Here is a 14,003-nt window from a genome sequence, read left to right on the forward strand (position 1 = left end):
TATATATATATATCACAAATAACTTGTTAACTACATTAAGATCATGTTTTGAATCGCAGGTCGCTGATATGTATGGAGGAGAGTGCGTTTGGAGCCCTACCAGTGAACCTCCCTGAAGATTTGACAAAAATACGCATAGAAAAATCTCACTTTACTGAAATTCCCAGAAGGGCTTTCTCCACATCGAGCTCTCTGGAGAACCTTTGGCTGAACTTTAATGACATTACTTTAATAAACTCAAAGGGTTTGGAAGGTTTGGGCAACTTGACGGAACTCCGTTTGCAGGGGAACAAGCTGCGCTCAGTACCATGGACAGCGTTCGAGGACACGCCGTCTCTGAAGATCCTGGACCTGAAGCACAACCAGCTGGACGTCCTGCCGGAGCACGCCTTGAAATTCCTGCCAGATCTCACGTACTTAGACTTGTCCTTCAACCGGCTCACGGTCATCTCGAGGGAGGTCTTTCAGAACTGGCCCCTTTACCAAAAACTGCAGAGCGTGGAGGACCGGGAGGTGTCCGGGCCGAACGTCGTCCTGGCGCTGCACGACAACGCCTGGCTGTGCGACTGCCGCCTGAAGGGCTTCGTGGAGTTCGTCTCGTCCCTGAGCCCCCCCATCATTCTGATGAACTCCTACTTGACCTGCTCAGAGCCGGGCTTTAGGGCCGGGAAGTTCTTCCACGAAATCGAGCTCCGGGCGTGCATGAAGCCGGCTGTCAGCACCTCCACGACCAACACGAGCCTGGCGCAGGGCTCCAACCTCACCCTGCACTGCACGGCCAAGGCCCGGCCGGAGCCCGCCGTGTGGTGGACATATGGCCTGAAGATAATCAGAGGATTTCATGGTAAGTGTCTAATGTCCGTGGCGTGTCATCCACACTGCAGATAATGCGATAAATTTGGACAAATTAGATGCTTAAACACACATTTTTAATCACAGATCTCTGTAATGCGTCTTTAAGATGAGAGGGCTGCATTTTTGTGGTCCACACTAATAAATAATCCCCACTCTGTCAGTCTGCACCAAGTCATCAGAGTTTATTTAGATTATTAAAAACTGCAAAGTAAAGCTCATTTCAGTTGACATTTATATAGGAAAAATAATACAAAACATCAGCTGAAAAATAATAAAAATGCTATTTTTATGTCTCTGTTGTACAAAAACCAGGTAATAGGAAGATAGAGTGTATTTCTGGGACCAATAGAATTAAAGTTACTGAATAGTGTTGGAATAAAATGAGAGAGTGAGAAAATTGTAAAGGGTGAACATGTTCCAAAAGCTCAAACTACTTCATCAAAACATATTTTAATCACACAAAATACACAGGTTTTTTTGGACATGAATAACTTGGGTTTAATTTAGCTCGGTTATTTAAGTTGCTGCCAAAGCAAAACTTCTGTGTGCAACACAAGTCCACAATTGAATTAAGTAAATCCATCATGTTTTTTTTTTAGTTTAGGAGATTATACAAAGCTATTTTGACTTTTTAAGAAAACACGTAAATAATAATGGCAAATGAGGTATGAAAAACAGCTGGAGAAACATTTCGCAGTGAGTTATGTTAATTGACAACAGCACATTTGGTCTGAATCAAAAAGCAAAGGTCCTGTAAAAGCATAACATTTTTCCAACTTTTAAAAACTGATCAAAACAGAAGATGTCTACTCTGAAGGTTTAATAAAAAGTCTTTTGGACATATATAATGCTAAAGATTAGCTCAAATAACCTATAGGAGTAAATTTGGCATTCATTTTTTTCACAAATTGGCACAAGTTGTCTAAAATGCTATTATATGACAGGACCGATGTGACATAAATTAAACATTTTTTAATGATTCCCCCTTTTATAAAAGTTCTGACTAACTGCTCAAATAATTACTAATCAGTTTCTCTACAGACATGGTCTTTTTAAATACCATGGCAAGTGAATAGTCTGAAACTGAATATCAGAGTTGACTTTTGTGTACTGTTGTTTGTAGGTCAGGATAAAGGGGAGTGGGGGCCCCTTGGTGTACATATAATATTGATTATGTGTCCATGACTTCAAGGTTTCTAGTCACACAGAGCAGAACTGCTTTATTTAAAGTCTGAAGTACAAAAGTTGACTCTGTCCCAGTTTGATTTTTAAAATAATTGTTGCACAGACCACGACTGGATCTGGACGCTTTCACTAAAGTTCAATACATTTTTAATGGAGCATGACGGATATTTAAATGTTTCTTTTTTGTACTTAGTCTGATTGCACACACAGTTCTTTTGGAATAATTAGGGATCTGTTTTCTTATCTCCCCAGAATCTCAGGAAAGAGTGTCTGATGACACGATTAGATCCCTCCTGGTGATCCCCTCCCTCAGTGCAGCTGACCGAGGTGTCTACACCTGCACTGCAGTGAACTTCATGGGGAACTCCTCAGTCAGCATCTTCCTGGACGTCCTCACCGCTGACAGCAGCCAGTCACCCTAYGCTCCAGGTCGCCCGGCTCCACCAGGAGCTCGAAATGAAAACGTCTTCATTGACATCCGCATCGCTAAACAGACTGTGCGTGGGATCTCCATCGAGTGGTTCGCTGCTCTGGATCACCCCTCAGAAACGTGGTTCACCATCCACTTCGGTCGCGCAGACGCCGATAAAAAAGAAACGACCTACATCGGGCCTGGGATTCACTCGTACTCCGTCTCAGATCTGATGCCCGCCACCAAATATGAAATCTGTGTAACCCTCAAGAACCAGACGCCACAGCCAGGCCAGTGTATCGTGTTTGTGACAGGAAGTGACATCACGGAGATGGAGCAGAGGGAGAAGCTCATTCACATAGTGGTGATAGTTTTAGCCATGGTGCTGGCCGTGCCTATAGGCATGTACGCCTGCACCACCGACACTAGGTTCGTGTGTGTGGAGGTGATCATGGAGTCCTGGAAGAGACGCCAGAGAGAGAGCAACTCCCTTGTGATGGAGCGAGAGCGGCAGGGCACCTTCGACAGTCTGCAGGCCGCCAGCGATGAAGGGCTGGTCAATAAAGATTCGAGTGAAGACAGGAAGGTGAGGAGGAGGTCAGACGACAGGCTGCACAAAGGCAAAGCTGATCACAGCAGACTCACAGCTGAACTATATTAACTTTTAATGAACAGAGATTATAAAGGGAAGATCAGTCAGTATTAAACAGTTTAAAAAATGGGGGGGGGGGTCACCTTATTGGTGCAGACGTTAACTCAGATATGAAACTTGAAAGAAGTTTAATTTTTTTATGGTTTTGCTTTCGTGTTGATTTAAACATTCAGATTTTTTTTTACTATAGTCAGAAAACGAATGAAAAGAATGCAAAAAAAGAAACATACAAAATTACTTCTGAATAAGCAATTTAACTGGACAGAAATTGTAAATGTGTAGAAATTTCAAAGAGCTGAAATTAGGTCCAAGATGCTAACTTTTCTGAAGAAAAAAAGACAACATAACAAAATGGACAATGTTGCTCTGTTTTCTTGTTGGTAGTCATAATCATATGGCGGAATATTAATCTGGGTGTAACAGAAGCAAACAATGACCCCCGGTCCATACACACGTTTTATAAATGTAGCACTTTTGTTTTAATCTATAACAACAATGTATTTAATATTTAATTGTTTTTTTCTTCTAATTCTTAAAATAATAATGATATATTTTCAATTGAACTATAGGCTACCTTTAGGACGTGACATAATCAGATTATTTCTTTCACTCTTGTCATGCAGGAAGTAGTGGCTCAAAAATGATTTACAAAATTTAAAATCACTTTTATCAGTTTTTAATCTAATGACTTTATTCAGAGGCTATAGGCACCATCACATGTTTGGGTTATAATCTTATTTCTTCCTTTATTCTAGGCCGAGGAGATTGTTGGAAAGATGTGAAAGATGACCTTTATGTCAACGCTATAATTCACGGATTTTCATCAGTATAGATAAGTGAAGATGTTTGACTTTTTCAGAAATATGAAACATTTTTCAAATGAAAAATTTTGTTTGTTCTGAAAAACTGCTTTACTCCTTCATCTTCTGTAACAATCTTTTTGTCAGAAACAATGGAACAGAAACAGAAATATTAAAATGTCTACTATTTAAATATACCACATTTTATTAATTTGTTGTGTTAATATACAAAAAACTTGATTTCCTAAAAAAGAGAATTTTTTTTCTTACACATATTTTTATAGTAAACTTTGTTTTTGCATGTAGGGTTTTCTGTGTGTATCATGCATTTTGTGTCCCTTGCATGGCTTTTATCAGGCATTTTTATGATATATATTTGCTATTTTCAGCTTATAGTGCATCGGAACACATCTAAAAATGTTTTTATTAAATTTGCTGACAAGAAGTGATTTTATTGTGCTGGAAAAACCTTATTCAGAATATAGATTTTAAAGAGGTTTTTAAAATGTCACAATATAAAAACAGAGTAAACATTATGAAAATTGTATAAAAAATCATATGGTTTATCAGCAAAGTTGCAAAGATTATGTTATTCTGTGTAAGGTCTGAAAATTGAAACTAGAAGTACAGTACGTTGACGTTTTCATCATCTGAATTAACTGGACACACCTAATAAATCTCTGTGAGGGAACAATAAAGTTTTATGATCATTTCTTTAATCCTCTCTGTATGTGCACTTCACGGTTCATTTTTCTTCCAATGCAGCTGAAAATCCCATTTGCACCAACCAGCTGGGACAGATGGCCCATCGGATATACAGCAACCAATAGTATTCTTCATTTGAAACAATACCCAATCACTGATATCCTTTCCAATATGCTCTCATCTTAATGATGTATGGATTCTTGATTGATTAGACAAAAAATAAATAAAAAAAACAAACAAACAAACAAAAAAAACGCCTACTTCCATCTTCGTTGTTTCTTAGAGAACTGGTATTCATTTAAGGACATAAAATGAAAAACATACTTGCAGAAAAAGGCTGTTTTCTTTTGAGAACATGTGAAATGAAATAGTTTGAGAGAAAAAAAGGCAGCTTTTGCCGCAAAACTCAGTGTAATTTTAAATGTTATTTTACAGTATATTTAAGTTATTAATAAGACTTAATTTCTAATGGTAAGGGGTGATAATGTTGTGCCCGTGACTGTGCACATGTGTTTATTTGTTTGTTACAGTGTTAGCAAAATATTTCATGAACCAGTAGACATATTTTAAGGAAACTCCCTGAAAGTAATCATTGGATGGACATTTACAACCTCTTAACTAATGGAGTCAACTGAATTCAAGTTGATCAACATTAATCCACACAAAAATGGCTTTAGCTCAGTTAATATAAAATATATTATATTATATTATATTATATTATATTATATTATATTATATTATATTATATTATTAAAAACTTTGACAATATCTGTTAAAGTCAACAGTCTGTTAGCAAACTATCCTGAACCACTGGATACATTTGAGTGAAATTTATTTGCTGCACATCTAAAAGTCATTAACATTCTGATTCTGTTTTATTCAACATCATCAGTGCTTTTTGTAGCCTTTGTTTTTCACAGCAATCTGACTATTTTCTAAATGGTACAATGCATTATAGTAGCTGTCTGCAGGTTTGTGGGAGTGTATGGAGCTCACCCTCTGCATGATCAAACTCATGTAAAATGTGGGGAAAAAAATCAGGTTGCAAAAAAAAAAAAAAAAAAACAACTGAGGCCCGTCACTCACATCTTGTCACTCCAAACCAGATCAGAGCAGATGAACTTCTGGTTTTCAGCCAACATTTTAATATTGCCCAAAGATGAGCAAGTTGGGCATTTGGATTAGAGGGGGTAATCTGTAAATTTCATGTTTTATGTAACTTGAAAAATGTTCATGCTTGGCTAATGTCGACACAAATTATCTGCATGTGTTTTGGCGCAGTGCCACGGTTGGTATAACATCTAAGCTAATGACAAAAAATAAGTTGGCGTGAGGTTCTTGTGCTGTCAGCAAAGCTTTAGTTAAATTCACCATAAAAGGTTAAAAACATTTCTTTACTGTGTTTTGCAGATTTAGGGGATGTACACTGCGATCAGGATCACCTTTGGAGTTTGCATGTTCTATCTGTGCATGTATGGGTTTTCTTTGAGTATCTCTTTTTCCTCCCAAAAAACAAAAATATGCATTTTGGATATTTGGCAACTCTAAATTATCCCTATTTATGAGTGAGAGTGTAAATGCTTGGTCTCCTCTGTCACTTTAATGGACCTTGGAACCTCAGACCTCGCCTCTCTCACAGTGATTGCTGGAGATAGGTACCATGACTTGGAAAGGAGAAGCCAGTAAAGAAAAGGGATGGATGGCTCTCAGGTAGAAAAATGTAAGTAAAATCACTTGTGTGTGTTTGTTCACTCTAAGGGGAACACATTGAATCAGTAACAAACTGAAAGTTCTGCTTATTGCAATAAAATAAAGATATTCTGCCTCACATCAACAACTAAAAGTTATTTACTGGAGTGAAGATAGGAACAATCTTCAAAAGGCCATGGACTGAGGTGAAATTACAACAATATTTAAGAAATTTATAAAGACTTAATTTGTGTATTACCAGAGGTCTTTACTTGAAAAAACTAAGTAAAAGTAAAATTACTTGAACAGAAAATGAGTTTGGTAAAAATAAATTTCACTGATGAGAAAACGACTCAAGTAAAGTCATAAAACTGTGCACAAAAATTGGGAAAGTAAAAGTAAAAGTACTTTTACACTGAATCGAAGAAATAAACTGTTGAATTTACTGAACCAAACTGGTTCCTCTAAGCCAGGTTGAGTAAATTGAACAATATATGTATAATATTTGCTCAGTTTATTCGACTAGACTCAGTGGAGCCAGTTGATATGACTTTGTTGAGTAAATTCAACACTGTATATTTTAGAGCGCAGAAACATCTTCTTTCATGATGCGTTCGAACATATTTAATTTTGTAACAAGTAACTAGGTGTTAAATTTTAAAGTAAAGAAATAAAAATTATAATTTTTAGCTTTAAAAAGTAATGAAAGTATTTAAAAATAATTGGTATACTTACAAATCATCAAAAAAATTAAATACTGTAATGAAGTAAAGTACTTAATTACTATAAACATCTGTGTATTTGTCTCGATGCATCTCAATAATCCAGGAAGAAAATTCTAAAATAATCGGTCCACACCAAAGAAGAACCTCTCCAGAAGACCCATTAATTTAGTTTTTAGAATGTTCTGCATTAATGCAAAACAGTTTGAGCTTCAACTGAGGTCCAGAACCAGTTTTCAGAAGGGTGCAATGGAGAACATTTATAAACTGTTTTAGAGAGATTATAATCTCAAAACAAACCAAATGCAACAAACTAGATCACTATGGGGCTTTTTGAAAAATCAATGTACTTTTTAAGGTTGTCTCCACAGACAAAACAAATACTTTTGTTGGTAATTTTCCAATAAAACCAACTGCAATACCTAAAGAGCTGCACTTATTCGAATAAAGTCAAAAAATGTTTTCTTTATTTTAATTTTCATTTTTTTGGTTTACTTTTTAGTCAGTCTTAAAGAATTTTTCACCAAAGCTGCTCCCCCCTCCCCACACACATTTTCTTTATCAGTAGTAAATTACATATAGGATTTTTGACAGCATAATTGCTTAAATTAAACAAACAACAACAACAAAATACAATGAAACAGACATGGTAAATATATCAAACATAGCCATTCACACAAATAATAATGTCTGCACAGAGGGAGGAGGGACTTTCCGATGGGATTACTTTAGGTCTCTTCCCTCAGTCTGATCCTTTTGGGGAGTTACAGAGAAATGAACTTTGGTTATTTCACAAACTCTCTTCACTGCTTGAAATGTAAATCGGTAAATTCCCAACAAGGAACTCGGGTCAGAGGTCATTAAAGAATCAACACACATTTCAGGAAGCAGAACTCACAAGTTTGAACAACAAAAACAAAGTCTGACTTGTAAGTTTTAAAGATAATAAAATAGAAAAGTTGTGTTTAAGAGTTGCACATAAACATGTACAAACAAGCACTAATATTGATTGAGTTCATGTTTTGATTTCAGTCTAAACATCAATCTCACCACAAGGTAAATAAAATAGCTTCAGCTCACTGTCTTTTCCCACAGCCCAGCATGTTTTAGCTCCCAAGCAAAAGTTTGAAAATTAACACACAAATCTTAATTAAACAGACGTCATGATGAGATTGACTTGTTTAAAGGGACAGTTCAGATCTTCTGAAGTGGGGTTCTGTGAAAAAGCAAATAAAAATATCTTACTTGTTGAAGAAAGATCTTTGGATGACCTCATTTTGGAAAAAAAAAACAGAGTTTGATGAATTGATAAGCTAATGGCTATTCCAGCCCCAGTTAAAAATAAACATTTTTTTTTAGAGTGGAGACGTTTTAAGATTGCCAAATGTCCTTTTCAGACTTATTGTTAGCTCACTGATCTGATCAAGATTGAACTCCTTTTTGTCTCCAAACTGACATGATTCAAAATGATACAACAGGTAAGATATTAACTGTTCACAACCGTTCCACAGAATTCCACTTCAAAAGATCTGAACTATTTCTAGGTAAAATTCGATGACTTCATCCTTTTCTGCTCCAGTCTCATTTTGAGCTCTGAAACCAGCGCTTTGTTCATCGTGTTTTGTCTGTCCAGCTTCTTTTTAGGTTTGGGCGCCACCGACGCGGAGACCGTCGGTACGGTCCACTGCCGCTCTCTGTGGACGTAGCCGGGTGGTGGAGGGGGCAGAGACGGGGCGCAGGGCGGTGGAGGCGGAGTCCAGTGTCTCACGACTGCGGGGACGTTGTTGTTGCAGTTCACGTTCTCCACAAGAACCTCCGGCTCCTGCTCCTCCTCTTTAACTCGGAACTTCTCTCTGGTGGCTGACGACGTCTTCAAGGGGTTTCTGAAGTTCCAGAAGGGCGGTCTCTGTGGTCTTTTCCGTATTCTGCGGGCAGGCAGGATCCGGTTGGACTTTTTGTTGCGCATGAACGTCGCAGTGGAGATGATGACAGTGACTATAACCATGAAACTGATAATACCAGCAAGCATACCAATGATTTGCAATGGGTTGTTTTTATTCAGCATTAAAAATGATCCCAAAGGCCCCCATTCTGTAGTCTGTAAAAGAGCACAAGGAGAATTCACATCTATGGTACTGAAATCACACAATTCTTTTTAAAGTTTTGGTTAATACTATATTTGTATTGTCCAACTCCTGTTAAAGATATTATAGAAGAGCCTATCTCTTTTTTACAACTGTGTTCAAAATAATGATCACACATTAAATCTCTTTTGCTACATTTTGTCAAGACAAGATCAGAGAGGTTCATGGAGGAACCCAGGATAGCTGAGACCATTCAGCATCTGAGAGTGAAGCTGACAATAAATAAAATCCAAAACTAAAAAGTGTAAATATTGTTTTAATATGTTTTGGGGTCAGAATGCATGCCCTAAAAGATTGTAATTGGGAAAAATATATATTTTTTGGATTATATTGTGCTCTTACATGTGCTCTTTTACAGACAGTTTTGCTTTTTCTTTGGAAAATGGGTCATTCTTGAAACCACAGAGTAAAACCAGCAGTACTGTTGTGCTGATGATCTCAAGGCAAGCTTCGTTTACGGCACAGGCCTCCGTGCAATCTTTCTGATCTTGCCGTGAGGTTGTACACGGGTCTTTTTCACAGATTTCCAGTACATAACAGTTGAAATGACGATTGTCAGTGAAATGGTGAACATCACAAGGGTCAAACAAATCCCAAACACTGTCCCTGGACGCTTCCTTAGGCCCAGGAAGTATGAGAAAAACCTGGATTTGACCTGGAAACATTACAATAGAATTGATGAGATATATCGGACTGTGGATTTTCAAATGTTTTCTCAAGCTAATCTAGTACTGTATATACTGTATAAAAGTAATACTGTGAACTGTCACACAGGATTATTCGTTTAATTCTTTAAATAAAAGCTCAGCATATTTATTTATGTAAATTTATTTATACACAAGTTTATAAAATTATGTTTTTAAAGTAACATTTGGTCTTTTATTTTAAGAAGATAAACTAAACATATTGAGTTCATTGTATGAATGTTAATTTAACAGTCTCACTAGTGTTTTTCTGTTTTTTATTTTTCCAATATTGTTTGTAATTTAAGTACTTCTACAGACTGTCCTATTTGAACTAATCATATGAAATCATTCAGATGAATTAGGAGATAGGTGCTAATACTTTTGGCTTTTGTAACTTTAAAACTTTTCAAAATTTTATTTACATATTTTTAAGATCTCTTCAATTCCTTTAAAAACATTGCTGTTTTAGAAATATATTTATTATATTTATTATTTACCAGTAGTTTGTAGCTTCTGATCTCCAGCTCACAGATTTAGAAACCAAGCTGCTACTTTTATTAACTTACTTTTAACTTTGAGCTATTGTTTTGTTTTTAGTTTCTAGCTAGTATTTTGGTACTTTTTTTTGCTACATTTAGCCATTCTTGCTACCTTTGCTACTTCTAAATATTATTTATTTTGTGTAGTAGTTTTTAGTTAGTATTTTGCTTCTTTTTGCTTTAAAAACTTAGTTCCAGCTTCTTCAACAAACTTCAGCAGTCATTCAGCAACTTCACTAGTTGACAGTTTTTCAGTGTTAAATTTAATATATCTAATGATTAATTTCCTAAATATTAAGCAAAAATCATTAAAAAAGCATAATTTGCTATCATTTGAAAAACCACTGACACAGCCTGAACATTATGACTTACAGCTTCAGTGATGTCGATCTTGACGACTGCAGTGGTGCTGAAGGACGGCTGCCCTTGGTCCCGGGCCTGGACCACCAGGGACCAGCTGCAGTCTCTCTTCTTAGTGATGTTCTGAATGATGGCCATCGACTTGATGAAGGACTTCAGTTTGATTTCTCCCGTGTCAGCATTAATATCAAAAATGTTGTTGTCCGGCTCAGCTTTCATGATGGTGTACTCGATAACATTGTTTGGTACTTCTGCATCATCGTCCACAGCCTGTGGAGAGGGCTCCATTAATAATGAAATTACTTAGATTTTCTCTGAGTTTAAAACTACACAACAGCGTTTACCTCTATTTTCACTGGAGCTCCAATCACCATGGTCTTCTCAAGGAAGTTATTATTGAAAGCAGGCGGATGGTCATTCAGATCCAGCACGGTCACAAAGACTTCAGCCAGGCTGTATTTTCCATCCGCATCCTCTGCCTTCACATAGAAGTTATACTTCGACCTCACCTCAGCATCCAAGCTTGCCCAAGGCTGGGTGTAAATAATCCCAGATGTCGGCTGGATCAGAAACCTGCAAAGAATGGTACGTTTTTCTTAATTCACCATATACAGTATATATAAATATATATAGTATTTTGCAGAGCGTTGCTTCACAGAGTAATGCACATTTTATGAATACATCTTTATAACAATTACGATATTCAAAAATATATAAATTTTTACACAATATATTTGAAAAAAGTTATGTAAAGACAACAAAGTAAATGTTAGATTGAGATTCGGTAAAATTTCATCAGCTAGTTTTGACTTTGACACTGAGAACACATCTCAAAAATTTGTCAAATACAAGATAATTCGGTGCCGCTAACACTCAGTTGTGCTTCTTTTATGCACAATTCACAGGCATTTAATGATCAATGTTTCAAAAAGCCTAATTCTTTCTAAAGCTGAACTCAAAAAGAGTTTGGTTCTAGTAAAAACTGAGGTAAGTAAATAACTTTCCTGCAGAATCACTGTCTTCTGATTTAATGCTCATGTGTCAAACTGAAGGTAAGCGGGCCAGATTAGGTCCTTTTTTATGCATGCCTGGAAGTGTATGTGTGCATTTATTTTACTTTATTATTTATTTGAAAGATTGTGGGGAAAAATCAATTAAGATATAATTTTATAATATCTCAAGATGAAAAATCTGAGCTTGGCTGCTGACGAGCATCATTGCTCTCAGCCCTTTAGCTTACCATCAGTGAAATATTTTATAAATCATGGATGTATTTTATTTGGAGAAAAAATGAAAAAAATCCAGAAAGCCTCTTGAAAAAGTGAAATGACTTTGACATGACCAATTTATTATGACTTTAAACAAGATCCAAAAATGTAGTACAATGGTTGTTTCTACAAAGAAAGACAAAGCACAATTCTCTGTTATATTGCTAGGTTTTACAGAGACCCTTGACATTAACTCTCAAATTTCAATGGACTTGTGTTTCACTGTCCCATCACGATAATTTTATTTTACAACTTAACAAAAAATGTGTCCTTTTCATTTACAGACATGTTTAGCTGCCCTGCAGTGACTTTGTTGTAGTGTAAGGTACCCAGAAGCAAAGAGCAGTCTATTTTCTCCTCCAATCCTATTAGAGGATTAAAACAGACCCAGAGCGAGCCAGCAGAGATACAAGCTGTGTACTGCTGCACTCGTCCAAATCATCTGCAACATTTTTATAAAACTGTGCAAAAAGTTGTAAACACAAACACATCAAACAACCTATTTTTGCTTCAAAGCAGCATTTTGAGAATAATCTGAGAAGACACAACCTCAGAATGATTTTGATTAAACTAGCATGAACTAAGCTTTATGTTCCAAATCTCTCTCTCTCTCTCTCTCTCTCTCTCTCTCTCTCTCTCTCTCTCTCTCTCTGCTGGTTATTTTGGAAATCCTTCTGTATGCCGTGTGACATCTCATATCTGCTTAAACTTATTACTGCAGAGCTTAAAACCTACAACAAATATTCAAGACAACATTTGCCACCTATATGATTTCATAAAATGAGATACTTGAGTGTTTACAGTTCAACATCATGGATGATAACATATTCACATGTTTGTGAAATAGAAATAGAGACAAATAGAGAAATATATTTCCTGTAAATTTTGTTGAATGTGGTTACATCGGCAATAAATGATACCTCTTTTATAATATAGTGTATTATTTATTAAACCAAACAAATCCCATTTAGATCTTAGATCTATTTTCCAAAGAAAACTTGGACCTAAAGCCAGCCTAGATATGATTTGTTTTAAAAAGGATGTAAGCAACGTGTTCACTACCAGAGAACATAGTTTTATTTTTTACAAGAAAAATGATACACTTTTACCCGAAAAGCAACACATTAAACCAAACTAAATTTTACTATAATAAAACAAAATGGCTTATTTTTTGTCATAATTTTTCTGTGGCCCCCGATAGCTCCAAAGATGTATTAATGTCTTAAAATAAGCCTATGTTGCTTTAAAGCCATAATGCATGTCGATTATTTTACCTGTAAAATGGCTGCATCTCACCACTAGGTGGCGGGTTCAAAAGTAGCCGGCAGCTGGTGAAACTAACTGTGTTTATTCTCTAATTCATTGCATTTTTGCAGGTTACTTTTGCTGCAACCCAGTTGTACTGGGAAATGGGAATTTCCTACTTACAAGTTGCAAATTTATTTATTAACACCCATCCAGTTGGAATTACCTGTCGTAAATTGGGAGAGTTCAGAATTCAAGATGGCAGCTACTCTCTACAATTCAACAGCGAGTAAAACTCTCAATTTTTAACAACATTTTTGAATTTTTTTTTCACATTTAGTCAGTCGTATTTGCAGTACTTATGAGAGGACACATTAAAGCACTGGATCTATGTACAAAATACCACAAAGAGCTCAGTTGTTGTTTTTCAGCTGTAGCAATGAGGCGAGGAGCATGATGTTTTGTCTTTAGTCAAAGTTAAACACAAAACATTTAAGTGAAATACAACTGTCTCTTTGAAAGCAACTATGTATGTTTGACACCCCTGTTTTACAGAGCCTTATTGTAGTCAGCCAGGACTCTGCAGCTAAAAATACGACTTCCTATTTCAAAAATAAAAACTTAGTTGTCTTTTCTGGAATATTTTGTTCATCTCTTACCATCAACAGTGTTAACAGCTCCTTTCATAGGTACACAGTCATGATGCAACAAGTTCTCCTGCTATATGTATGTATATATATA

General features: G+C 36.2%; 2 protein-coding genes across 3 annotated transcripts in view; one reads left to right on the forward strand and one right to left on the reverse strand.

Moving 5' to 3' along the window:
* Positions 1 to 59: 59 nt before the first annotated feature.
* Positions 60 to 5,274, forward strand: lrit2 (leucine-rich repeat, immunoglobulin-like and transmembrane domains 2; the record flags this gene model as incomplete). Its single annotated transcript, XM_014005119.1, is given in 3 exon segments — positions 60 to 844; positions 2,293 to 3,038; positions 3,860 to 5,274. Coding segments are annotated over 3 exon segments (1,558 nt in total), but the record flags the coding sequence as incomplete, so codon positions are not given.
* A 3,191-nt stretch (positions 5,275 to 8,465) lies between these two features.
* The window catches only part of cdhr1a (cadherin-related family member 1a), a 15,509-nt gene continuing 9,971 nt past the window's right edge, over positions 8,466 to 14,003 (reverse strand). The window contains exons 15-17 of one of the 2 annotated variants that reach the window (XM_014005120.1): positions 11,094 to 11,322; positions 10,762 to 11,019; positions 8,466 to 9,118 (exon numbers count right to left, since the gene is read on the reverse strand). In XM_014005120.1, coding sequence (XP_013860574.1) covers positions 8,561 to 9,118; positions 10,762 to 11,019; positions 11,094 to 11,322 — 1,045 coding nt within the window. In that variant the 3' untranslated portion in view covers positions 8,466 to 8,560. Of the gene's footprint in view, positions 9,820 to 10,761; positions 11,020 to 11,093; positions 11,323 to 14,003 lie in introns of both variants that reach the window. The other variant, XM_014005121.1, reaches the window with a different exon arrangement.

The sequence above is a fragment of the Austrofundulus limnaeus genome, unplaced genomic scaffold, assembly GCF_001266775.1.
Source record: "Austrofundulus limnaeus strain Quisiro unplaced genomic scaffold, Austrofundulus_limnaeus-1.0 Scaffold28, whole genome shotgun sequence".
NCBI classification, from domain to species: domain Eukaryota; kingdom Metazoa; phylum Chordata; class Actinopteri; order Cyprinodontiformes; family Rivulidae; genus Austrofundulus; species Austrofundulus limnaeus.